The sequence below is a fragment of the Tigriopus californicus genome, chromosome 5, assembly GCF_007210705.1.
Source record: "Tigriopus californicus strain San Diego chromosome 5, Tcal_SD_v2.1, whole genome shotgun sequence".
NCBI classification, from domain to species: Eukaryota; Metazoa; Arthropoda; class Copepoda; order Harpacticoida; family Harpacticidae; genus Tigriopus; species Tigriopus californicus.
In genome coordinates this window covers 8,004,554-8,027,681 of record NC_081444.1, presented here as the reverse complement: position 1 = coordinate 8,027,681, position 23,128 = coordinate 8,004,554, and the positions used below count along the sequence as shown (strand labels likewise).

Sequence of the window (23,128 nt, the reverse complement as noted above, 5' to 3'; positions counted from 1 at the left end):
GCACAAAATTTCTCATGTCTTTACACATCCATCTATAACTTTATTCTCCATCATTAGCTGAGCTCAGGGAAACATGTCAGTTTTAGATGTGAAATATCTAAATAATATGTACTCCAGAAGAAGGTAAAACATGTACATTTGATACTTATACTGGAAAGTTTTTTGAGAGTTGCTAAATATTTGGGAAATACTTAAGCTGTTCAATCAAACACTGTCGAGGTTTAAATTTTTTGACACGTTTTCGAAGACAGTTTTAAATAACAGCGAAAAAATAAAACCGAAGTCAACAAATGTGTTTTCTTAGGTTTGATTTTTCAAAAATAACAAAATTGATTCCGCAACGTAAACTACTTTATGATACCTTAACTTTGTCCAGATTTGAAATCTCCACCCTGGATTTATTTCTTTTGACTTTTTAAATATGCCTTCCACCTCCAAGTTTCAATTTTCAAAAAAGCATGCGGCATGTTTTCCCCATTAGAATGATACTGTCGAAGAAGTTTAAGTTTGGAGAAAAAAAATATATTTTCCTATTATGCATTTCCATTGGCTTAGTAAAACGAGCATGGCCAAGAATGGGAGTAATTCAGCGCTAACTTGAATACATACATATATACAGCACATGTTGGCAGGAAAACTTGAAATTTTAGAACTTTTTGAAACAAAAATAAAACCATTAAGTAAGCAAAGTATGGTCTGGATGAGGCAAAAAACCTGAAATATTGGTCATCTAAAATTTTAGTAAAAGTAAATGTAACGAGTATAGCTATCACATTTTTTGGTAAGTCATGGTTGTGTGACAAATTACTCTTTTCCCCAAAGGAATTGTACCTCTAATCTGTTGCTTTTAATGAGAAACGACTAATGCCCAGTTGATTTTTGGTTGGATCAAACCCAGAGCTCAATTGCAGCTCCCTTTTTTGCTGACTATACAAACAGAAAACAGGGAGTTGAATTTGATATTCAAATTCGTTGGTAGATCAAATACTGTGTAAAGTTTAGGAGCTAAGAATTAGACAAATCATTATCTTTCTTTTGATAGTACCGGGGATTACATTCCTTGCAGTGGTTTGTAAAACCTGTGAAAATTCAGACCGAACCAAGAGATAAAATTGCTAAAATCGTCTGGATGCTGTCCAAAAGTAAGTGAAGAATGTCCACAAGGAGGAAAACAAATTAAGAAGAAAACAGATCGACTCAAAGGGCAAAGTGGCCTAAAGGTGTTCTAAAGTCAGAAAGGGAAAAAAATAATGAAAAAAAACGGGAAAAAATTGAAGTTTTGACAAAACAGGCCCAAAACAGTACTTTTTCAGGTTTTCGAAGGCTAATCATCACTCTTTGTGATTTTGTACTATTATCGGGTAAAATTTGCAATATTCCAACTTTCGTGGTCAGTTTGATGCTGTTTCATTTCCCATAAATGCTTTGCGAATAAAAATACATCCAAGCCCACCTCTGACAATTGAAGTCCGTAGTGTGTGTATAGACAGTGTCCATGAGCAGATGTACTACATCATACAGTGTATACGCAATTGCGGGCGTGTTAGTTGATCTTGACCATGGCCAAGATTGGCTGGACCAAGTATGTTATCTAAGGATGGACAATATGGCGTGGTTGTGGCTTTGACATTTCTTAGGAGGATTTGCAGGTACCGTTAACATGAAGGGGAGTTGAGGCTTCAAGAGCATTTCAGTTGGCAAAATGGGCCTGTCAGAGCAACCAGCCAGCTTTTGGTATGCTCAATTAATGATTTAATCAAATGGTCATTCTTGAACTCGTGGAGTAAAATGCATTACCAAACGCGTTTTAGTTACTATCAGAAAAATAGCGGATGCACCTGATCAACGGTGAACGAAGAGGGATGAATCAGCACCATATGGGTCTTTTGAACGATATTTCAAATTTGTAACATTCCTAGGCCTCTATAGAGTTCAAGTTGTTAGGGAAATGGGTATTTCAATCATACCCGACCATCCAGCAATCCAAACCCAGCAAAGTTCAATTGCTCTTTTTGACCGTTTTAATGATGGGAGGTGTATTTGATCTTGATTCAACTAATCCCATCCTTAAATTCCAAAGAACTAGACTCCTGATCATCCTGGGCCTGAAGCCACTCGAAGCTGATTTATGGGCAACGGCGACCTGACCTTGGACTGAACGTCGACAGTCGGCAATCAGAAACGGGCGTTCTCCTTCATTCCAGTGGCTTTTTTTGTGCCCACTCTAGCTCTTCGACTGGCGCTTACATCTCGGACCGGAATACACTGAGCCATTGGGGTTGATCTCTGAGCAACTCGTCTAGTTGGTGTCAACGCACCAATGGTGGGTCGGCTTAACTGGAGTTCGTTACTTGAGAACCACTCGATTCTTGTCTCGTTTTGCGGTAGAGCCATTGTGATGCGTAAAGCCGCGCAGTCCTACTCACGTGTAACAGCGTAGGCACAAACTTTCAAAGATATGAGACAAAGACCAATTGAACAACTTTCGAGTGCCTGACTTGAATTCACCACGAATTAGTGGGGGCGTCTCTGGCCTACATTGACCATCGCAACAAAGAGTTCTTTCAATTCCCAAACGGGTTACGACGATCCAGATCATGCATAACTCGTGGAAATGATCCATCTATGTTTGTTGACAAAATCGGGTTTATTTGGTATGACCGAAAAATAATGATTGCGCATTCACACGCAGAGACACACACAATGTGCTAGACGATATCGTTCCGAATTCGACCATTGGAAGCTTCTGTGGATAGCTTGAGAGCATTGGGTGTCAGGTCCAAATCGTCGAGATCGAGAGCGTCCACTTGCTCCATATTCGACTCAAGCGTTGGTTCATCACTTATATTGGCAAGGGCCAAGGGGTCGCTTCGTTTTGGGATATCGAGGTTGGTCCAAGAGCCCGGTTCAGCCTTCACCAAATGAATTTCAATTTTCGTTCCCATCATGCTGTAACAGCTCTGCTCCACATCGACAATCTAGTGAAAAGGCGATTTGGTTATTATTTCCTTTTCTTGGTATATTCTTCTGCCCAGAGAGTCAGGTCACGCAAGAGACAAAGGATCGAGGTGGATAAGAACTTTCGGTTCCCCTAGGCTTCGAACTCTGTGACGTCCGTCCAAAAACAAATTTAAACTGGACTTGACATGATCCCAGGCAAAACTTTGACAGGGATACCTTGTGCCGCGATGAAACATTTCAAGCTTATCACTTCCAGCAGCATACTTAAGCCCCTTATTCTTAACCGCAGACTGGTTGTGCCTTTTCAAACTTATTCGACACATCATCGTGTGAAAACAAATATTTGTTCAATCTTTCGCTACGAAATCAATTGGCAGCGTCATTAGGTATATCCAGTGAACCATTACAAAAGGCTGAAAGGTTCGTGGCCGTTGTAAGGATTTTGAGATAGCCTCATGGAGGTGTAAAGTAGTGTTGGACGGAAAATGGTCTTAAAAACTTCAGTTAACTGAAAAAACTCAACTAAATATTCAAATAACCCTCTCTCTCCCTCTTCGACTTAATTCAGGGGGGAAACACTACGTCAAAAAAGGAATTGTATCTTGGCTTAAATACTCTTTTGGTCTGGCACTATTTTCGTTCATTGACTGGTCGCGAGGAGACGCTCAAAAGGAAAGGATCGTGATCAGGATCGTTCCTTTTCGTTGCAACGATTATTATTTATTGGAGTCCTCGAGCCTGCTTGGACTTACCCCATGCAATTCAACGTCGAGATCGAAGGCCGCGTCCTCCGCAGGGAAGAAGACATGCGCTCGCAAGTGAATCGGACCTACTTCAACGAAAGAAATCCGAGGGTCGTACTTCTTCGCATAGATAGCAACAGTCACTTTGGTCGCGGTTTGGTGCCAATCAAAACGACAATCGACCGAGGCCTCCGAGCCGACCTGAAAACGAAACAGCAAATTTAAAGGCCATTTTCACCCCCGGGAAAAAGATCGGAACCGAAGGCTTGTCAAACTAAAAAAACACCATGTCCAAGCCCTTACCATTACCGAGCATTCATGCTACGATAAGAACCAAAGCTTTGGTTGTGTCATTTTCACGACATCGAGCCATGAGGAACCGACGAGGAAAACCGAGATTAGTGAAAGAGCAATCCGTGGCCAGAGAATTTGACGATATTTCAGAGTAAGAAATTCAACTTCATGATATTTTTGTGACGCCAGGTCATTGGGTGATAAATATTCTCTTATTCTGCTCTCTCCCACTTCAAAAGTGAGGACGAAATCTCTAGATTGAAAGGCAATGTCGCTTGTCCCGGACATTTCCTCAAATGTCTCCTCAAGCAGACTAATTTGGACGAGAGCACGTTGCATCTCCGGTATTTGAAATTCCGAAAGGTTAACCCATCGGGCTTTATGAGTCTACCGACTTTGAAATCTCAATGCATAGACGTCATGGATGATGCCAAGAAAGTTCCCTGGGTCAATTTGGCATTCGAGATCCTGGCGCGGGACAAGCAAGGATGGGGCACAAAGATGATTGGCTTCCGGGAAGTTCTCCTCATGAGCGAATCCTTGCATCACCTTCATCAAGCTCAACACTTCTTTCACTGGGTGTTTAGAATGCATGACACCAATGCGGCAGGAGAAATCCCCATCTCGATGTTCGGCCCAATCTTGGAACAGCTGATCGATTTGATGTCCAATGAGCCGATCTCAAAGTCTAGCTTGACCGAAAGCGCGACTAATGTGCTCTCCACCATGGTGGAGTTTCCTTATCGGACGAATTTGATCACGGAAGACGAGTTTGTCTATGACATGCTTCACAATCGGAGAGTGGGCACGCTCTTGCGCCATTTTGTCAAAGCTAGAGTCAAATAGTGATTAACGGCTCGAAAACTTACCGTCGGTTTTCGCCAACAATGCTGGCCGGACTCGCATCCAACTTGATTGAGAAAGGCCGTGAAGTCCGAAGTTCGACGTTGGCAACATGACCAAAACTTCAGTCCCTCGTGGAAGATGGGACTACCCGGGTGATATTGGCAGGTTTCCAAGTCTTCCGGTCCATCCGTATATCGCTAAATTATTAAATCAAACCAATTATTTCCTTGATTGAACAAAAGGCAATAAAAGTTCATCTCAGTTGAGTTTGTCTCTCTTACTTTTTGGCAACCTCCGTTTTTGCACGCCTCGCCCACGGCGATGGGAGTATCCGCACTTGACTTGGCCCCGGGCTTATCATTAGCCGTTGAGGTGACCGTTAAAAGCCCAGGTGCGATCGACGTGGGTTTTAGGCGGATACTAGAGGAAAGTTCACCCGCTTTGGGTCGGGCCATCCGTTGGACTATTGGCGGCGGATGGGCTAACACGGGCTCATCCGACTTATTTAATGGATTGTTCACGTCACCCGTGATATTGGCGGGTTCTTCGGGCTTGACACGAGAATGCTGTCCTTGGGTGCATCCCGGGAAGTTGAGAAATTCAGTGAAGTCCGTGGCTTTTTTATCGCAACAAGTCCAGCCTTTGTAAGCATCGTGAAAGAAAGGAGCGCCCGGATGATACCGGCAACCTGATCCATGAAGAATAGATAAGATCAAGGACGTTCACTTCACACTGAAAACCAATTCAAACTATGTTTGCCTTCAAGACTTGATTTATCGCTAAATTATCAACATAATCAATACAAGACAATCATAAAACTGACCTTTAGTGATGACATTCTTTAAGTATATTGATCCAAAAAAGGCATTTTTTTTTTCAGAGTCTCCACTACTAACTAATCAGCAGTCCTCTGTACTGCAAAATATAATTGTTTAGGATACGTCATTTCTTTTCCAACTCCTTTCGATAAGATAGAAAATCATATATCATGCTAAAGAAGGACCGACGATCCAGAACATACTTTTTCCTGGTAAATTTGTCCCAAAAATGTTCATTTTGGCAATGAAAGGGACATTTCTTCTCTCAGGCCAGAAAGAACCCTGCCTTCATTTATTGGACGTATATAGATAGGTATGTACAGTACAGATGGAAAAATGAACTTAGCCAAGAATGGATTAAGTCAAGCGCTGCTAATATTGATATACAAATTGAATAATGTTGCGATACCAACCTGACAACTTGGCCGGTTATATAATAAAGCCGAGCTGATCGACTCTTAGGATACGTTACAATGGTAGTACGTATTACTTTCTTTTGGATGAAACCCATGACAAGAGATCGTCCGTCTCTGATCAGTGAATAAGGAGGGAACTTGGATTGCTTTTGTTTTTTGATCTCTCTTTTGAGTTTCTTCTAACTTGCTTCTAACTTGCTTCTAACTTGCTTCTAATGCAACAATTGTTCAAATCAACTCGACATCCAGTCCCGAATGGCAGATCATCCAACGAACTCACCCTCGTCGGGGTTGTTTTGGGGATCAAAGGTCTGGCCACAGCCTCGATTGTAGCACAGGAGGCCGCCGCCACCGGCCAAATCGCTCGCTTGAGACATGGTCAAGTCCCAAGATAAACCCCAATCCGATGGGGTCCAACCCGAACCGCAGACGGGTGTAGAATGACTCGAAATCCAATCGATGTGTGTCTCAGCGGAGGCCACAGGAGGGAGGCCACAGGAGGCCAATGGAGCTGTTGCTAATAATAACTCGGCTGAGGTGGGATCGTGGAAACCCAACTACTGGCAACCACAGAACAGGCACCCATGCACGCACGGCTTTCAAGCCTCACTCGATCCTCTTTAGGCTTAGGCATGTTGGGATGATAGAGATCGCTAGAGGGCGTTGCCATAGGCCCATGTTCATCATTGATAATGGTGATCAATGCTACCAGATGTGGTGATCTATCACCAAACTGGTGATCTTACAAGCAATTTTGGGACAAAATTTGGCGCCTGGTGATTGGTGATTTACGGCAAAAAGAGCCTCGAAATCTGGTGATTTTGAAAAATCCGAATAATCCAACTTTGGTTGGCTATGGTTGGCTAAAATAGGAAATAGTTTTGAAAAAAGTACACACAGGTATGAAATAGATTGCAAACATTTTACAAAACTCCTGCTGATGTTTTCCATCGATCTGAAATAGCTCTTTTATCTTTGCAATATTTTAAGATACTCTTTTTCAAATTTTAGTTTTGTTTGGGTAATGAACTTCCTCTTTTAAAAATCAGGCACATCTTGACGTGTTCTCATGATTTTTGGGGTAAATGGTCATGAGGTGAATGGTTAGTTTCGGAAAAATTGACTTACCATTCCTTTTTTTAAACTTAAAAACTTACTTTTCTTAACAAAATTGTTTTGCAATACATTTCTACGCTCTAGCATTATTGTGTCTTAGTTAATGAACTGATATTTATCTTTTTCACAGGATATTAAGTTGTGCAAAATACGGATCATTCTACGGGGTATCATGGACAAGGCAAAATTTGCTCGCAAGGGATAGCAGGTTCAATTCCCAATGCTGGAAGATATCATGATATAATTTTCCTTTTCATCTACGTGTTGCTTGATAGGGAAGTCAAAAGCAGCCCTCACAACCTCCAGAACGTGTTGGTGCCTATGTTTTGGAAAGTTTATTTGCAAATTTTTGTGTAAATCTCGTCAATTTTTTTTTGCAGATTTGTTGTCAATAAAGACCATATATATCTGCAAATTTTTGCCGGCCCTATATATAACAACAAAGCTCATGTGGTGTTTACATTTTAATATTTGGTTATTTTTCGTTGAAGCCCCCAAAATTGGTGATAAAACTGGTAATTTTTGGCAAAAGTTGGGTGATAATCGATCCATTTCATCTGGCAGCACTGATGATGATCAACATGAGCTGAACAAGATCGTTCAAGAACGGCGGCCTAAAGACACCATAACAGTGGATTGAATTCGAGTGGGGGCCAACTTGATCGAAATATTGTGACTTGTCAACCCGCGTTCCTAAACCATTTTCAAAGATTTTGTTGATTGACGATGATAACCTAGCCAAGATAAATTAAACTAATTCCAGGTTGGAAGTTACAAGCCCTCTAGCAGGTACCATTCAAAGTTGACCGCCCACTCAATGAAGACGGTAGAGGCGTTAATCCAATGGCATGCCACGAAAAAAGATGAAATGGAATGGATGTCACCGTAGTGATTGATCAAGATTATGCTCATCGGAAGGACTTTTTCATACTCGATAGTCTGCCTTCATCTATGAAATGAAAGTAGTTTGCTTGATCTCGATTGAGGCTTGAACGGGGCATTCACAATGACGGCGATGACTGAGATTGGTCAACCTGATTACCATTGTCACTTGTCCTTTCCTTGAGTTAGGGTGATGCTCACTCGTGTTCGACCAGGACGGGCTCAATGGACGGGGACTCGTCATTGACTTTTGATGTCTTTTATGCCACCAAAACCAACCATCTCTTCAATTCCCTTGATAACCCATGTCCCTCTTGGGTATCAATCCCACGTATCGAGTTTAAATTGGAGCGACGGTTTGGGACTACTTATACCCAAACGAGTCACCTTACTGGAGAATGGTCAAGCCACAAACAAATCCCAGCCGCCAGCTAGCCCATAAGCCCCTCAGCCAGCCAGGCAGTCAACCATTGAGGCAGTGAGGGTGCCAAGTCAGGCAGCCAATAAGTCAGTCGGCCAGCCAGCCTGCCAGGCAGCCCGCCAGCCAGCCAGGGATCCGCAAGCAATAGCCTGAGTCCTGTGTTAGGCGCTAAGTCAGTCAGTCAGTCAGACAGACAGACAGACAGACAGTCAGACAGCCTCACGTAGCAAATAGTGCCACAATAATAATAATCATAATAATAATAATCATCATCATCATCATCATCATCATCCCCAAAATAACAACGATCGATCATCCTTATCGGGCCAACATCCTCATCGTGAAATTTGGTTCCGTCCAGTGTTTTGTAGTGCGAAGCTCGTGCCTGGCTGCCAGGTTCCCCCTGTTCCCGCTGCTCTCCATGGGTCCACCCATCATGGTGGTTCGGCATCATTAGCCAACATCCGGTTGTGGAACCAGTTGGGGGTGGGATCTCCTTCTACGTCCATTGAGTTTTAGTCCCGAACGCCCTGGGGTGGCCCTTTCGTGGCCTTGACGGACGGGTAAACCCGGTTGGACTCGCCGCACTGGCCCTAGACCCGCGGGTGGCTGGCACCTCACTATGAACGGCAACCATCCCACCACGGTGTACCTGATCACCGAGCCCTCGCCGCTCATTCTCAATTCCATGAGCGTGGCGGGCACGGCCACAGTGGGGGGCGTGGATCCATTGTTCAGTCAGGCCACCCCCACCCACCACCCGCCCCCTTTGTCGCTGTCGTTACCGCTGAGTTTGCCAGCGGGTGGGGGCATGCCCGCCTTTAAAGGTCGTGGCGGCCCCTCTAACACGGTCACCTTAGAGTATAGTGATGTGAATAATCGGCCTTGTTTGGCCAATCAGACCAATCATCCACCTCGGCCTTTAGTGATGCCGGAATGGCCCAAAACGCCGCAAATCATAAAGGAACTCCACGCCGGGCGGCATTTTTGCGGGCTTTGCGGCAAATCATTGGCCAATTCCTGGGGTCTAGTCACTCACATCAAGACCGTGCACGGTGAGAAAACCTTTAACTGCGACCTTTGCACGCGAGCCTTCAAACGACCGGATCATTTGAACAAACACGTGCGCACCATTCACACCACGCCCAAAACTTGTAGCCGCTGCGGTTTGGTGTGCTCGGGCAAAGAAGGACTCGTGCGGCATAACAAGAGCCGATCCTGTCAAGGTTTGAAAAAGGCCAAAAAATAACGTGGCGTCGAACGAAGACTTCTCTCGGTTCTCGTTGTACTTGATCGAAAAAAAAGAAAAATCTCCATCTCACATCCAACGACCCGTGCGAGTGCTTTGGTGGTGGAGAGGAAGAGGTACGGGTAGGGGCGGGTCGACCACATTCCGACTTCCACCTCTCACTCGTCGGACCCCAAGTGAATGAATGATTGATTCCCACTTCAGTTCATTTAGCCCCACCATTCCGAGTTGGACCCACTCGCCCTAATCCAGATATGCGTTTGTGCTTTTCATTATTATAATTATTACCTCATGTTGCGAAATGTATGGCCATGACTAGGCGGTTATGACTCATTCAACCAATGTCCCCTGGTCTATCTATGTACATTGGTGTGGTTTTTGTTCTCATCTAAACGTTAAAGAGTTCGACTATTTTAAAAGGTGGTTCTGGATTTATATTTCAAATATCATGTGGTCTCATAAAAGTAGGTTAGAGAATAAGCAACCTAATTGTGTTTGGCGAGTGACTTGGAGGGTACATCAAAACGGTCTTAGTCTTTGACGGAATAACCAAACCGGATGTGTGTGAGTTCTACATTGGCTTTGTCGAGAATAATTTCTTTGAATTTTTGACATTGGACGTGGAAAAAGATTGGAAGTAGGATGGATGAATAATAGTAGTATAAGAAGTGGTCTCTTGTTTGGTATATGAGGATGGAATGTGTTGGAGCAATGTTGTGGTGATGAATATTATAAGGATGTCACTAATTACGGTTTGGATACGAGTGATTGGTAAGCAGTAGGTGGTTGATTCAACTATCGAGTCCCATGATCAATTAAAAATATTGAGATCCCAAGACGTGTGTTCCCTGTCCCATAAACCCTCGAAATCGATATAATGAGCGAGATTTGAGTCAACCGAGAACAAGTAAATGTGTGTGGGGGGGGGGGGGGAGGGGTCCAAGTCCAATTTTCGATGAATGGCGCAATAGTTTGGGAAATGATAACATTTCCACGATTTTCATGTGAGTATTGGAAGCATGAGGGATCTCCAGTTATGATGTCATCGAGCCTCTGTCTGTTTCAAATGCTTTCCTCATCAAGTGTACCCCCTGGGTCTTGTGTATGTTGCTCATCGGACGACTGGAATATTCGGTTGGCCAAGAAAGTAACCGCTCATTTGAGGAGGTAATTCTCTCCCGTGAATTGGAACGATGTGTTTATGAATGTCCAGGGAAAAGAAGAACGGATGGGATCAAAATCGATGACTCAAGAGTCGGTCGAGGAATGTGGGCCAGATGAGGAATTGAAAGATCCCCCATGAATGGGTATTCACACCAGGTCCTGGAGCTGAGTTGCAAGCATCCACATCATCACAACTTTGGACGCAACCATGGAGGTGTCTAAAAAAGTGAAACCACAACGTTTACTAATACCAATCCTATGACCTGCGAGACCGTACTGTACATCATATGTTTATTAAGCAGAAAGTATTCCCCGTTTCCAATTAACATTAATTCCATTAACTCCCAAAGGAGTTCTTTCTAAATTCTTCAAGGTAATCGAATCAATCAATCGCTCAGTCTGGTTAAGTAAAAGAGACTTTCGGATTACCTTTCATCGAAGTAAAAACTTCCACAGTGAGACATTCGAATGATTTCCGTGTCGGTTGTCAAAGTGCCACTATCGAGAGCGCATCCACGAATAGTGATCCTCCCACCTCCATCAGCTTTAACAATGTACGGAAGAGACTAAATTAGCTAATCAGACGAGCCCCCGCTTCACCTTTCTTTGCTCTATCTACATATGTGTATCTACGAATCTATCGATAAATGATGCACGCACAATACGTTCCAGTCAGTTTGATGCAAGACGACGCCGGGAAAAGCCCGTTTCGACCTTTTCTTCCACCCAAACAAGGTCGCTCCAGCAAGTCCAGGGTGTAGTTATTATGGAAAGGATCTTCACAGGCAGGATTGGACCCATTGATTGAGACGCACTTGAAACAATCGATACCTTCGCCTGAGAAAACAATCGAAACCAATAAATGCTTCATCCTCGGTAGATTGACGTGTACCAACCAAAATCGAGTTTACCTGAGGTTATTATGACGGAATGGGACAGAACCAGTAATAAAACCACGGCCAAAGGGAGGACAGATAATGTCCAAAAGTTCCAGCAACCCATAACTAGACAATAGAGAGTAGAGACACCAATTTTATTCCGGTTGTTGAGCACGAAAACGCGCTCGGATCCGAATTGGAAAGCATTTTGAACGGGTATATTGGTTCCATTTTGCTCACTTCTTGGCGTAGTTTAAGACAACACAATCCATTTTACGCCCAAGAGGGTTACAATTCCGTTCATTCATTCTTTGCACCATGAAATCGGGGTGTTCCAGATGTCTTTTTTTATACATTTTGTCTAAATACTTCAGCCTACCTGATTATTGAGAATGGTCCTCTTTGTTACATGTTTATGATTGAGATCTCGGAGCCAGCCAGTCGACACGAATGCTCATGGTTAACAGAATGAAGAAGGGAGGCCTTCCTCAAGTAGCTTTTCACATTCCTCCCCCCCCCCCTCTTCTTTTCTCCTCCTCCTCCTCCTTCTCCGCCCTTCTACTCTACCAATACCACCACCATCCATACACTGTAACCCTGCTCCAACCAACACCGACTCACCCAACAATCCGGGCCTTTCTCTGCTTGGTGGCCTTTCTTGGTCTATGTCTATGTCCATGCCCAAGTTCTCTATTCCCGCTATTCCGTTGACTGGGTGGTCGGGTGGTTGGTGGGTAAGTTGGTTCTTCCAAACTTGTGTGCCCTCCCTCCCTGTTCCACTCTCGCTTTTTATGTCCACACCATCTGTTCATTACTGACTCTGACTTTGGAGAGCAATTTACGCCAACGTCCTTTCAAGTCTCGTTTTGGTGAATTCTAACTTTGATCAAGGCATCAAATATCCCCGATTAGAGTAGGTGCTTGGGTGAATCTCAACGAATGACACTCTGAACTGCCAGATTGATGGCTTGATGGAAGCTGCTTCCAGTGAGAGAGCAGTCCCCTAGCATTTGTTTGTGGACCCTTTCTTCCTCAGCTCGTTGTTTGGTCGTTTTCCCCTGGAGCCTTGTTGGTGCCAACTAGAGTGCCAACCACTTCTTCGGTTGTCTGTCCCAGACGAACAAGACGATCAAGGCAGTCAGACATGTACCAGCCATGGCTACACAATAACATGGAGAACATGATTATAACCAATTAGGTAGCAACCCTATGGACTATTATACTTGGGATAGCTTTCAGCTTCGTTTTTTCTCATTTCCCAAAGCTTAAAACATTTTTCTGACCTTTTACGATTTCAAGCACGAGTCCGCTCAACAACATTGAATGGAAAGTCAAATATTACACCCATTTCACGATTACGTGAATCTCGAATCATTTGCTTTAAGGATAGTATACCCTATAGTGCGACGATCACACCGAAACTGGGGTTATTGAGGCATCATGATCTGCTGATCCGAGTTTTCTCGATTGTTTTTGACAGTCCTAAACATGAGGATCTCGAGAAGTATAAAATAACTTTTTTTGATGTTGTCTCTCCTAATCAAGCCTTGTTAGTCCACTCCGAAAGATGAAGATGAAGGGCCCCACTCCTTTCCTTGCCAGAAGGGATTTGATGAATTTGGCCCCATAGCACTAACGATTTATTCGGCCGACCGTTAGGTGCTTGACTCGGTAAGGACTTCTGATCTACATTCGTACTGCTTCGCCTTAGGGCTTCTGACTTTAGAAATCCCATGCTCTTTTGCGGTCAGTGGCAGCCCCGTAGCCTGTATAAGAAGTTTGGAAGTGCTTAAATCATATTCTTGTCCAATTGCTATCATTGCATTCAATTGCAAAATGCGGAATCACTTCCGAGCATTCCTAAGTCGCTTTTGGGGCAATGCCAACTGTTTTATATTAATGATATTTTTGAAAATAAGTGGTAGATTGTTCTCTTCAAAGGATTTCATGCGTACGTATTTCGTTACCAACAAGACCATATCGATCACTTTTGAAATGGGATTGGTAACAAGTACTCTCTTCATTGCAACAAATCTGCCATTAGACTATAAGTAGAATTTCAGGTTTGTATGATGGCATTTCTTCCCTCCTACTCTGGCTTTTTTAATTGAAGTTTTGGGTAAGGCAATTACATACTAGGTGATTGTAATTACATTGGTGTTAAAAGTAATCAATTAGAATTGCGCGATTTTCAAATTGGATTTATTACAATCAACCGATTTTCACATCCACAGGGTACTTTATTACAATCGATGTCGAAATATAATTCTATAACATTCAATTACATTTCAATTATACTTTTTTCTCGATGTCCAATCCATAGCAAATTCATTTTTCGGTTATTACAAGTGTGTGAACACATTCACATAAAGAATTAAAAAAGTCCAGTTAGTGGTAGCGCACCTAAATCTAGATCTATTTGAAAAATTCACTAAAAAATGTTATGAATGATTTATCAAAATGTGATTGATCACAACTGCAAATACTTTGACTTCATATGTATCTAGCTCCAATTCCAGTAACTTGGAAACTTAATCATATCACAAGTCGGACAAGCATTGGGCTTTTTAATGGGTTTTAAAGCCCGTGATATCATCCAATTTTTTCGTGGGGTTGACTAAAATCGCAATGCACATAACTTGGTGCCGTGATCTCGGACTCGCATCAACTACGGCCCTGAGGTGCTTTAGTGCCAACAATAATCGACGAAAGGTCGCTTAAAGGATGGATTCATGTCATAAAGAGTGAGGATGGGATTTAGCGTTAGTGAGGCTTTTTATCTCTCACGATCGAAAGTTGGGAAAGAAAAATGCAAATCTCGAGAGCCTCTGGTCTCGGATCGAGAGCCGTCGACTCATCCATCGTAAACAGGTAGTAAAGCACAACAACATGTTAATCCTTCTTTTGAAATCTTGTTTTTATCCAACAACACCTTGAAAAATGTGTCTGAACAGTAATGCCATTTGTACGAAAGGTAGTAACATTGATGAAATTCGTGCAATCTAAGTTTGGTAATTTGTGACAGTCTTTGTAAAAAGTAACACCTTCCTGTATTTTTGAAGATGTGGCTGAATAATCTATTTGAACAGAGTTAGCATCGTGATACGATCTATGAACTCAAGTATCTGATATATCCAACCAGGCGTTTGAAACGAATGAAATTTCCTATCCAATTGAGAACCTTACCTTGGATCCCAAGCTTGTTTAGCAAGAAGACTTTAAGCTACTCTGGCAGAGGCTTGGGCAAAGCCGAGGTGAACAAAATCAATTCTGATTGTAGGCACTCGAATTTTTGTATTTTGAATTAGAATTACATTACGGTGGTCTCTTCAGAATAGTTGATTTTCTACGTGACAGTACATTATTTATGACTCTGACTCTCTACGAGCTCTTGTTTCATTTTTTACTATGTACAGTTTCGATCTACTTTTTTGTGCTCTTTTAAATATCACAATGTACTATATTACTTCTTTTCTTTCCAGTCCATTACTCATTAATGGAACAACAACTATATTTCAATGATTTAGCAATGAACAATATTGATAGATTTCCTACACTTTTTTTCAATAGATTTAAGTATTTTGGGTCATTTTAGACGATTTTGCCACACGTGTCATTCTTTATAGGAATTATTTTGTGGCTTTTTAACCATATTACATTGTAAATAAGCGTAAATTATCATTTTAGATTGTGTCTTTAAGTGTATCACCATAGCATACTTATCAAAAATTTATCATTGACAATGGGGATAAATAGATTAAAGATATTTTGGGAGAAGCATTGACAAACTGTTAGTCATACTACGGTACGAAAAGTTCAGTTACCCTTATCCACAAATCTCTACAATTAGTCGACTAATCTCAAGATTCAGTCACGGTCCTTTCAAAGGAAGTACCAAATTCTCATTTTTATTGGTATGATTGGAAATCTGATTGAAATCCACCCATAGCTCGTGTTAACAATAATTAGACGTTAGGAGCTAAAATACATAAGGAATCATTTTGTAGGGAACCATGAGGCAATATTTGTTCCATCCAGCTCCATACTTCTGCTGGCACTTCTTGTCATCCCGAAATGTACGATGCACGAGCAAGATCAACAGGAATATGAAGTACAAGAAAGGCCAAATACCCAACTGAAAGCCGGGTAGGCTCCAAGTAAAGGCCAACATCAACTCGAATACGTAATTCATATGTCTGGACATGCCCCAAAAACCGCTCAGGAGCAATGTGCTTTTCTTCTTTCGTCCATCGGATCCAACGGTTTCAACTTCCTACAATCACAAAAAAAGACAACCAAAAGGCCTCAAAAAATGAATAGTAGAAAAGGGAAAATGTTCTCATTGCGCATGGAGAAGCTCACTCCATTCATTCAAAACCCATTGATATTTGAGGTGAGATGTTTCCTTACCAAGTACTTGGCCGGCTTTCCCCAAATAAAACATCTCCCTTTGTTGGCTTTAAACTTTTCCTTTTGGTAGTCGGCCATGTAGTTGAGAGTCAAACTCAAAAGACCAAAAACAACAATGGACAGGGATCCGAGCAAGGTGCTTTGACTCGGGTAGTAGACCAAGTAGTAGGCACAAAACGTGTAAAACACCTAAAACCACAAAAGACTTGTTGTTAATTATTTTCCTTCGGAGTTGAAGCCTCCTAAAGCAATTAAGGTTCCTGCCCTCCTTCATCTCACCTGCACCCAGCATAAACATCCCCAACAAAGATAATATCCAGCCCGATCCAAAGTGATGTCCAAGGTGTTAAAATATCCCGTTTCCCAGTAGAAGAATTTGAGTAAGTACAAGTTGAGCAAGATGGCATGGGCAATCGGGCCGGGAGCGAAGCCATTACGCAAATTAGAGGCAATACAGAAGGTGGTCACCAGGATTGACCACCCTAGCATGCCCACTCGACAATTGGTCCATTGCTTCACATCCACGTCCAAAATTCGGGGATGCAATTCAACGCCTCGATAATACAAGAACATCTTGGGTAGGCCTACATCTCCTGGTCGAGGTTTGGCTTGGACAAAGAGCACAGCGCACAAGGCCAAGGCTGTGAGATTTAGTACAGCAATTATTGAACTGAAATCCTCATATATCCAAAGGCACAAGTCAGGTTTGAAGAAGCATACACTCAAGTAGAGGAGATTGGACACCAAAAAATATTGGGTACCACGTGTTGCGTATTCGGGGACATCTCCATCAGGTGACACCGGTCCGTAGAATTTGGGACCCGGCACCTTCAGCGATAAAAATCCCCAAAAATAGAAGAAGAGGACCACTTTCCAGGCAAACACAGAGCCCAAGATACTCCATTCAGCCTCTGGATTCCCAAGCACCACCAACACTTGGGTTATAAGGGTGAAAAAGGCCAAGAAAAGCGGTGGCGAGATCTCTTGGTGCACCTTCACGTACAATTCGTTATTCATGTTTCTGACAGTTGACAGTGAGTATGTCGATGGAGAATGGCTCCTACCCGATGACTACTGAAGCTTAGAAGATGCTGATACAAAGGATGACGATATGGAGCTCTCCATCCCACCAGTGGGGTAGTCTCCATCACCTGAGCACCCTCTCTCCATCCACGTCTCACGTCTCTTAAGAAGAGTACTAACTAGGGAGCATCACGATTTGAGAGACATATGTCCACGTACACAGCCCCTGAGGAGGCTTCCAACGTACACAAGACACTCCACATTTTCCAGATAAGGATACATTTTGCACGCTCTACGAGATTAGCCCATACGAGCATCTGCCCAAGATTAGCCCATTCAGTTAGTTACTAGAAGAAAGTGAGTATGGTTGATGAAGGGTGCATACATACACTATACTAGTGTTGTCTAAACCTGATAGGTCAGCGCACTCGTCGACAAGTATTTCACAATTTGAAACAGGATTGCTCGACATTGTCGCTAGGCTGATTTCTAATACAGATCCTAGGATAGACGCGAATATTCCCGTCTCTAAACAGGATTAGAAGGCGTTTATTAGGATTAGAAGAATTGTATGAGGATTCCGTGTGAGTTCTTTTAAAAAAAATTTTTGATACAATTATCTCACTCAAAGCTAGTTCAAGATTACATCGGTACTTGACGGGGGTAAAAATTGAAATTGGGAAAGAACGTGAAAGTTTCGAGAACCCTCAGTGACTCTGACATGTTAAGCTCCAAGATTTGAACTCGAGGATGCGTGAATGCCGACTGGTTTTGGCCGCCTTTTGGCCACAGTTGTAAGCAGTGCTCGATTCCTCGATAGGAGCCGACCATTAAAACCCTTCAAATTCCAATTTCATCTTAATTGACTTCAACAAGGTTACTTGTATGTTCGAACTATGCGAAGCATTAGGGCACCTCGTTGCATTTGTCACTAAGTCACTTTTATAGAGCCTACGTGAGCAATCATCACGAACTTATTCATTCCAATATTGTTCTTGCGTTAGGTTACCAACCAAATTGACTGAATTCTTAGAACGAGAGCAAAATTGGTGCTGGTATCTTTAGCTTTTGTATGAGAAGGTGAGGCTTTTAAGTAACTCTCGTTCATGGTGTTGTTGCTCGCCAATCGTCACTTATGGTACTCAAAAAGCATGATTAACTTAAGAATATAAAATGAGATTTACCGTGAAAGATTATCCCGAATTTGTTTAAATTTGATGATTATCTTTTGCTCTACTTCCTGACGGTAGTGATTAAGGATTTTTTTTTAAATTAACGAATTTTTCAAAGAAATCAGGGAGAAATATGAAAAGTGTGATAAAAAAAACCTCCTCCCAAAAAAGTTGGTCAAGACTTGCTACTTTAAGAGAAGAAATAGACATGAGCAAGTATTTGGTCCAACATGCATACTATAATGAATGAATAAAATATCCTTTCGCTCTCTCTGCTATTTATCGCTAACATTAAAAATAGTTCATCAAACATGGACATGTGGATCATTCCCACGAGCTAACAAATATTGGCGGCTTGCCCTTCAATGGAAACTGTAGCTACAATGTAAGTCAACATGGACGAAAATGAATGGATTTGCTTAGGTATCAAGAGATCCGCTTATTTTTAGACATTAACCAAAGATGATCGGAATCGTGCTGAAAGCTCCACGATGAGTAAAGTGGTAGAGAGTTACTGTGTAGGATGAGCGTAATATAGGGCCCCAACATCAAGGAAGAAAGATATTGACTTTGGAGCGTTTAGATACTCGAAATGTTTACCATGGAATTAACCAAGGCTCAGGTTTAAGACTTAAGGTCGTGCGTGGGTAGGTCCCACAATAGAATGATGGCCTTCTGTCGCCAGGGCTCGGTGGTGGTGTTAACCAAGAAACGCTGAATGATTATTTGCGTAGAGGTACAAAAATTATCCGTATCTACAACCAGTAAGTTCCTTTGGAGAAGAATAGCTGGAGAAGATTAATTAGCATTTACTGTCTTTGTATTTTTTTTTTCTTTAAAAATGAGGCGAGAAGAAGGTAAATAAGATTAGGGGGGATCACGAATTTTTTTAAAGAAAATTGTCCTAGTCTGACATAAAAGCTGCTAGTGCTATATACTCCCTACGAATATTTGAGGAGAGCAAATTGAACATTGAAGGAACCCGAGAAAGAAGAAAGGTGAACATTATTGTTCGAACTAGCCTCTATTCTTGAAAGCTTGAAAGTGCTCACAAACTTCACATTAACCCTCTAAGTTCAATAGAATTGACCCTAAAAACTTGGGTTGGGACAAAGCTCATGGATGCTTTTGAAAAATTACTGTATCAGATACCTTATGTAGCTTCTTGAATATTGGACATTCCCGACATTTCTAGCCTCTCAAAAACAAGAGTTCTTCCATTCCCTCAATGTTCCCAGTAAAATAGCTTTGGACCTATTCGATCTTTGGCAAACGTGCTGAACTCAATGGAGCCAAAATTGATAGAGCTTATTCAACATGTGACTGAACAATCGACTTGCACAGAGTTAGCATCGGATTTTGTTTTGAGAAGTGACAAGGTGTATCCTCCGATAGTCCAATTAAGGAGCGAGGTTGCATAGAGACAGTTGACGCGTAACATTGGTCACAAATGTACCATATGTTCAATGCACCTTTTGGGAGTTTGCCTTTTTATGTTTTTGAGTTTGAAGAAAAGGCTATGGGCTTGCATGAGCTCTCCTTCAATCAAGAGGCCTTGAAAAGCCAAACCAGTTTAAGGTGTTGTCCATATCAACTTCTTGACAACCAAAGCTGAATAAAATTTTTGCAAAAAGAGTGATAGGTATTAATTGATATGCTATTTCTTCTGTGATAACCATTTTTTAGGTATGAATAAAAAAAAAATAGGAAGCCAAATTTGATTGGTGGAAATCTTTTCCCTGTTTATTAATGAGTGGCAACTTGCTTTTCAGCCTCATTTGTATAGCGAGGCATGAATTAAAGCTTTGTAATATTGATGATATTTTTCCTTGGCGTTAATGAGTGCCAAAATCATACCCATGAAAACTCGTTTCCGTTTTTCGAAATGAGACATTTGTTCCTCTACTCTCGAAAATGGAATGACATAATTGGTTGCACTTCTTCTTTCATGAAATGAAAAAAATGGGCAATATATGGACAAAAACTGTCTGCATAAGTTAAAGTATCAAGAGAGGTCACGGCCTAAAATGACATCCAAAAAGATTCAGTAGCTTTAACCTTTTTTGGGCTTTGGTTTTCACGGGCTTTTTTAACCGCTACAGCGAATGTAATTCCCAGTACTATTAAAATGAAAGGTTACAATTCATCTATATATATAGGTATATTTCAACCTTTATATGATATTTGGTCTACCAACGAGCTTGAGTTGGCAGACCGAGCTAGTCCTTGAATGTAGGGTTGATCTGGAATGCTATCTAAAAAATTGTCCAAGTCTGTCTTGAAAGATGCAACCGGATCAACAAGGCCTACGTATCCCCACGAAAATTAGAGGGAAGCAAATTAAAGAATGAAGTAGTAGTCCTAGAAAGGAGAGAGGTGGACTTCATTGTTTTGACTAGCCTGGATTCTTGAGCGCTTGAAGGTGCTCCCAAAACGCACATTAAGCCGCTACGGTCACTAGAATTGACCCTAAATCCTGGGTTGGGACAAAGCTCATGGATGCTTGTGAAGACGTACAGTATCAGATACCTTTCGTACCTTCTCTGAACACTGTACAGTCCCAACTTTTTTAGTCTCTCCCAATACAAGAGCTCTCTCATTCCTGTGATGTTCCTAGTGAAACGTCTTTGGACTTGTTCGGCCTTTTGCAAACCCTCGACCTTAACAATTTGTTTCCTATCCTGAATGAAGCTTCTTTTCCAATTGAGAACCTTGCCTTGGAACCCGATGTCATGAAGTCCATTCAGCAAAAGGCCATGATTTACCTAATCAAAGGCCTTGGCAAAATCAAGATAGACAACATTAACTGACTCTTGCCTTTCCAGTCCCTCAATGACCTGCTCTAAATGCTCAATCAGTTGGGTAACCGTACAAAAATGTGATCGGAAACCGTGCTGGCTAGGAGGAAGGACTTCATGGACCTCAAGAAATTCAACAAGTTTGGACTTCATGATCTTCTCAAACACCTTCGCAATATTCGAGGTGAGAGAAATCGGCCTATCGTTACTGGGGAGCGACTTATAACCTTGACCCTTGATAAATTGAAACAATGTGAGCTAACTTTGGTGAAGATGGAAACTTGCCTTGATCCAAGATGCAACACATCGAGTACGAGAAAACAGGAGCAAGAACCAGTGAGCAAGTCATCAGAAACTGAGATGTCACACCATCAGGGCCAGGAGAGCTAGAGGGTCTCAGGTACCTGATGGCCTCTAAAGCATCTTGATCTGTGACTACAACATCATCTAAACGCTCAACTTGACCGACCTTGTCAATCTCAACAGACTCAACTTCAGAGCAATGAGCTGTTGCTTCTGAGCTCAGTGGGGTTAAAACACACCAGCGAATTGATCCCCATGCATGTTAGCCATAGCCTCTACATTACTAATGGCTTCCAACTCAATCAACTTCAAAAGGCCCAACAGGGTGATTCATCTTTCTCTTGGAGTCCGAATAAGAGAAAAAAGCCTTTGGATATGACCTGACCTCCAGAACCACATTACTCTCAGTTTGTAACTGGTCATTTTTGATGTAGGCCTTAATCTTACCCTGAATTACGTCCAACTTTTTTTTTGGAGATTCCACACAATTACTGGATGCGAAGTGCTGTTCAGCTTTTTTATTAGTTTGCAACTCTTTTTGAACAAAGTCTTCCTATATTTTGGAATTTTTGCCCGCGTCCCACCCTTGGAAACACATTCAGAGACTGCTAGATTGGAGCAAACTTCCTTAAAAACTGAAACTAATTTAGCAATGGCTGCATCTTTGGAAGGTTCCTCTTTCAGAATTGAAACTTGATCCAGTTCTTCTATTCCTTCTACAATCAATGGCCAATGTCATCTTTGAACTTGAACTTTGCAAGACCGACCTTTTTGGCCGGTTTTTGAGTAATTGTCGACCCTATCTCAAGAACATGAAGATCTGACCGATTTTCACTTGTCACATGGACACACTGGATTAGATCAGGGTCATTAGAAAAGACCAAGTCCAGAACGTTCTTGCTTTGGTGGCTAAATCAACATGCTGGGTAGAAATTGCGCAAGATCGCAAACTCCTCCAGCTTTTCGAACGACTGAGATGTCGATTTCGAAATGAGAATATGTCCATCGGGACTAGCCTCCCACTCTACAACGCTAGCCGGAAAATTGAAGTCTTCTACAAAGAAAACTTTCGAGCAAAGTGCTAGATGCCACTCTTTTCCCCTGAATTTGAGAGTTGGCAAGAACGAGCTTCCTGAACAAGAAGGGGGTCTATAATGGTTACAATAGACAGATGAAGTCCTCAGATATGACAAACTAAGACCACTACTTCTCCATTCGACATTTGCACATGACTAATGTGCAAACCCTACTTACTTACCCTATCACATCGAATTAAGTTGAAACCAACTATGGTTAGTTCTTCATCTAAGAACCCTGGCCGAAGCCAGGTTTCTGTTATAGAGATGAGTGAAATCTCTCTCTCAACGGCTAGTTCTTCTAAGATCTTAACTTTTGTGTTGTCTTTTTTAGAAATCAGACAATGCACGTTCAAATATAACCCTTTTACGGGCCTCTCTTTTGACGGACCATAGAAAACCATAACTAGAATGCTTAAGTTCAACAGGAGCTGTACCGCATGAGCATGTTTTCAGGTCAGCTGACGCTGGTGGAAATGGGACACAGATATTTCGTGAAATCTCGCTTCAGGCAAGTTGAATTATTATCATGAAACGTTTGTTATTCCTCTTTAATCT

General features: G+C 42.0%; 5 protein-coding genes across 5 annotated transcripts; 2 read left to right on the top strand and 3 right to left on the bottom strand.

Annotated features, from left to right (window-relative positions):
- Nucleotides 1-2,628: 2,628 nt before the first annotated feature.
- On the bottom strand, nt 2,629-6,694 carry LOC131881298 (cysteine and histidine-rich domain-containing protein morgana-like). The gene is made up of 5 exons (XM_059228131.1): nt 6,359-6,694; nt 5,126-5,532; nt 4,868-5,041; nt 3,714-3,905; nt 2,629-2,978 (listed from the first exon to the last, which is right to left on the bottom strand). The coding sequence occupies exons 1-5, from the start codon at nt 6,453-6,455 to the stop codon at nt 2,709-2,711; spliced, it is 1,140 nt and encodes a 379-aa protein (XP_059084114.1). The 5' UTR covers nt 6,456-6,694; the 3' UTR covers nt 2,629-2,708.
- LOC131881299 (uncharacterized) lies at nt 3,902-4,869 on the top strand. The gene is made up of 2 exons (XM_059228132.1): nt 3,902-4,149; nt 4,238-4,869. Exons 1-2 carry the CDS (start codon nt 3,992-3,994, stop codon nt 4,842-4,844), a joined length of 765 nt encoding a protein of 254 aa, XP_059084115.1. The 5' UTR covers nt 3,902-3,991; the 3' UTR covers nt 4,845-4,869.
- Nucleotides 6,695-9,119: 2,425 nt separating the features above from the next.
- On the top strand, nt 9,120-9,746 carry LOC131880763 (zinc finger and BTB domain-containing protein 32-like). Its single transcript, XM_059227461.1, has one exon. It carries the CDS (start codon nt 9,120-9,122, stop codon nt 9,744-9,746), a length of 627 nt encoding a protein of 208 aa, XP_059083444.1.
- A 411-nt stretch (nt 9,747-10,157) lies between these two features.
- On the bottom strand, nt 10,158-12,305 carry LOC131881301 (uncharacterized). The gene is made up of 5 exons (XM_059228135.1): nt 12,168-12,305; nt 11,822-11,914; nt 11,571-11,747; nt 11,340-11,454; nt 10,158-11,128 (listed from the first exon to the last, which is right to left on the bottom strand). The coding sequence occupies exons 2-5, from the start codon at nt 11,910-11,912 to the stop codon at nt 10,981-10,983; spliced, it is 531 nt and encodes a 176-aa protein (XP_059084118.1). The 5' UTR covers nt 11,913-11,914; nt 12,168-12,305; the 3' UTR covers nt 10,158-10,980.
- A 3,343-nt stretch (nt 12,306-15,648) lies between these two features.
- LOC131881295 (uncharacterized) lies at nt 15,649-17,618 on the bottom strand. The gene is made up of 3 exons (XM_059228129.1): nt 16,478-17,618; nt 16,199-16,387; nt 15,649-16,061 (listed from the first exon to the last, which is right to left on the bottom strand). The coding sequence occupies exons 1-3, from the start codon at nt 17,213-17,215 to the stop codon at nt 15,768-15,770; spliced, it is 1,221 nt and encodes a 406-aa protein (XP_059084112.1). The 5' UTR covers nt 17,216-17,618; the 3' UTR covers nt 15,649-15,767.
- Between the last annotated feature and the right edge of the window lie 5,510 nt (nt 17,619-23,128).